The 2087-nt window shown below is 49.9% G+C and overlaps 1 protein-coding gene across 1 annotated transcript; it reads left to right on the top strand.

Moving 5' to 3' along the window:
• Window positions 1-657: 657 nt before the first annotated feature.
• LOC138905552 (uncharacterized) lies at window positions 658-1377 on the top strand. The gene is made up of 2 exons (XM_070194073.1): window positions 658-764; window positions 846-1377. Exons 1-2 carry the CDS (start codon window positions 658-660, stop codon window positions 1375-1377), a joined length of 639 nt encoding a protein of 212 aa, XP_070050174.1.
• The last annotated feature ends 710 nt before the right edge of the window (window positions 1378-2087 follow it).

Raw genomic sequence — 2087 nt, 5'->3', positions numbered from 1 at the left:
AGTTAGGATTTTTGGGTCGTGACAAGTTGGTATCAGAGCCTAGGTTACATAGGTCTCACGAGTTACGAGCAGGTTTAGTAGAGTCTTGCGGATCGGTACGAAGACGTCTGTACTTATGTTCGAGAGGCTGCCGAACCCTTAGCAAAATTTCATTTTCTTGTATTCTATCATGCGAACTTGTTGATTCCGGAAAAACTAAAATTTTGTTATTCTATTCTCTCACAGATGGTGAGAACACGTACTACCAGATCGGACGGTCAGCTACTAGTGCCTCCAGTTAGGGCCGCGAGAGGCCGGGGCCGAGATAGAGGTCGAGGTGTAGCTCGTACAACAGTTGGAGCAGCACCTGTAGTACCACCAGTTGCTCCAGCTCAGGAGTAGATTCCAGATATAGCTGAGCTGACAGGACCAGCTCAGGCACCAGCTGTGCCCATTGAGATTCCAGGTCTTCAGGAGAATTTGGCCCAGATATTGACAGTTTGCACTGGCCTTGCTCAGGTGGTTTCGACTCAGGCCGCACCTGCCACTTCTCAGGCCGGGGGAGGTACTCATACCCCTGTTGCCCGTACACCAGATCAGGTAGTACAAGGACTTCAGATACCGGGGGCACTACCAGCCCAGCCTGTTGCAGCCGCTCAGGCCCCAGTAGTCCATGTTATGGCAGATGATGAGCAGAGAAGACTTGAGAGATTTGGGAGGCTTCGACCTCAATTATTTAGCAGTGCTGATTCAGAGGATGCTCAAGGTTTTCTGGATAAGTGCCAGTGGATGCTCCGGACAATGGGTATTCTGGAGACCAGTGGGGTCTCGTTCACTACTTTTTAGTTTTCTGAGGCCGCCTTCAGATGGTGGGAGGCTTATGAGAGGCGCAAGCCATTCAGTGCAGCACCACTTATATTGCAGGAGTTCTCTATTCTCTATTTGGAGAAGTTCGTGCCGCAGTCTCGTAGGGAGGAGTTGTGCAAACAATTTGAGCAGCTTCGACAGGATGGTATGTCTGTGACCCAGTACGAGATGAGGTTTTCTGAATTGGCTCATCACGCAGTTTGGTTGGTTCCCACTGATAGGGAGAGGATTAGGAGTTTCATTGATGGCCTCATGTATCAGCTACGATTGCTTATGACTAGAGAGAGGGTATCTGGTGCCACATTTGACGAGGTGGTTGATATTGCTCGACAGATAGAGGTGGTCTGTAGCCAGGAGCGTAGTGACAGAGAGGCTAAGAGGCCTCAAGGTTCGGGTGGTTTTGGTGGGATACCTTTTGGGGGACAGTCCTACCACATCAGGGGTCGCCCTTATAGGCCTGCTCAGACGACTCGTCCAGCTCATCGTGGTGCATCAGCTAGCTACAGTTCTTACAGTGCTCACTCAGGCTAGTCTTCATTCAGTGCACTACCAGCGCAGAGTTCTCATCATGCCTCATCCGCTCAGACTTCTATAGGTAATTCCTCGGGTTATCAGGAACAGCAGTTCCGTCAGAGGAGGGGTTGTTTCGAGTGCGGAAAATTTGGTCATTATAAGAGAGATTGTCCTAGGCTGTTGAGTGAGGCTCCACAATAGAGTTCTCAGCCGACGGTACCAGCACCAGCAGTTACGCCACCCGCCCAACCAGTTCGGGGTGGGTCTCAGTCAGCTAGGGGTCGCCTAAGAGGGGGAGGCCGATTAGATGGCGGTCAGGCCCGATTCTATGCTTTTCTTGCCAGGCTAGATGCCGTTGCCTCAGATGCAGTGATCACAAGTATTGTCTCAGTGTGCCACCGGGAAGCTTCTATATTATTTGACCCTGGTTCTACTTATTCGTATGTATCATCGTACTTTACTCATTATCTGCATATGCCCCGTGAGTCCTTAGTTTTATCTGTTCGTGTATCTACGCCGGTGGGCGATATTGTTATTGTGGACCGTGTATATCGGTCTTGTATGGTAACCATTGGGGGACTGGAGACTAGAGTTAATCTCTTACTGCTCCGTATGGTTGATTTTGATGTAATTCTGGGTATGAATTGGTTGTCTCCATGTCATGCTATTCTGGACTGTCATGCAAAAACCGTGACCTTAGCAATATCGGGGTTGCCGAAGGTCGAATG

The sequence above is a fragment of the Nicotiana tomentosiformis genome, chromosome 2 (genome assembly GCF_000390325.3).
Source record: "Nicotiana tomentosiformis chromosome 2, ASM39032v3, whole genome shotgun sequence".
Classification (NCBI taxonomy): domain Eukaryota; kingdom Viridiplantae; phylum Streptophyta; class Magnoliopsida; order Solanales; family Solanaceae; genus Nicotiana; species Nicotiana tomentosiformis.
This window is presented reverse-complemented; position numbering and strand designations above follow the sequence as displayed.

Excerpts from the sequence above, each read along its gene's own strand:
- LOC138905552 (XM_070194073.1), top strand. The coding sequence starts at position 658 with ATGGCAGATGATGAGCAGAGAAGACTTGAGAGATTTGGGAGGCTTCGA. Across the intron at positions 765-845 it reads GGTTTTCTGGATAAGTGCCA|ATGGTGGGAGGCTTATGAGA; the intron begins GTGGATGCTCCG and ends GGCCGCCTTCAG.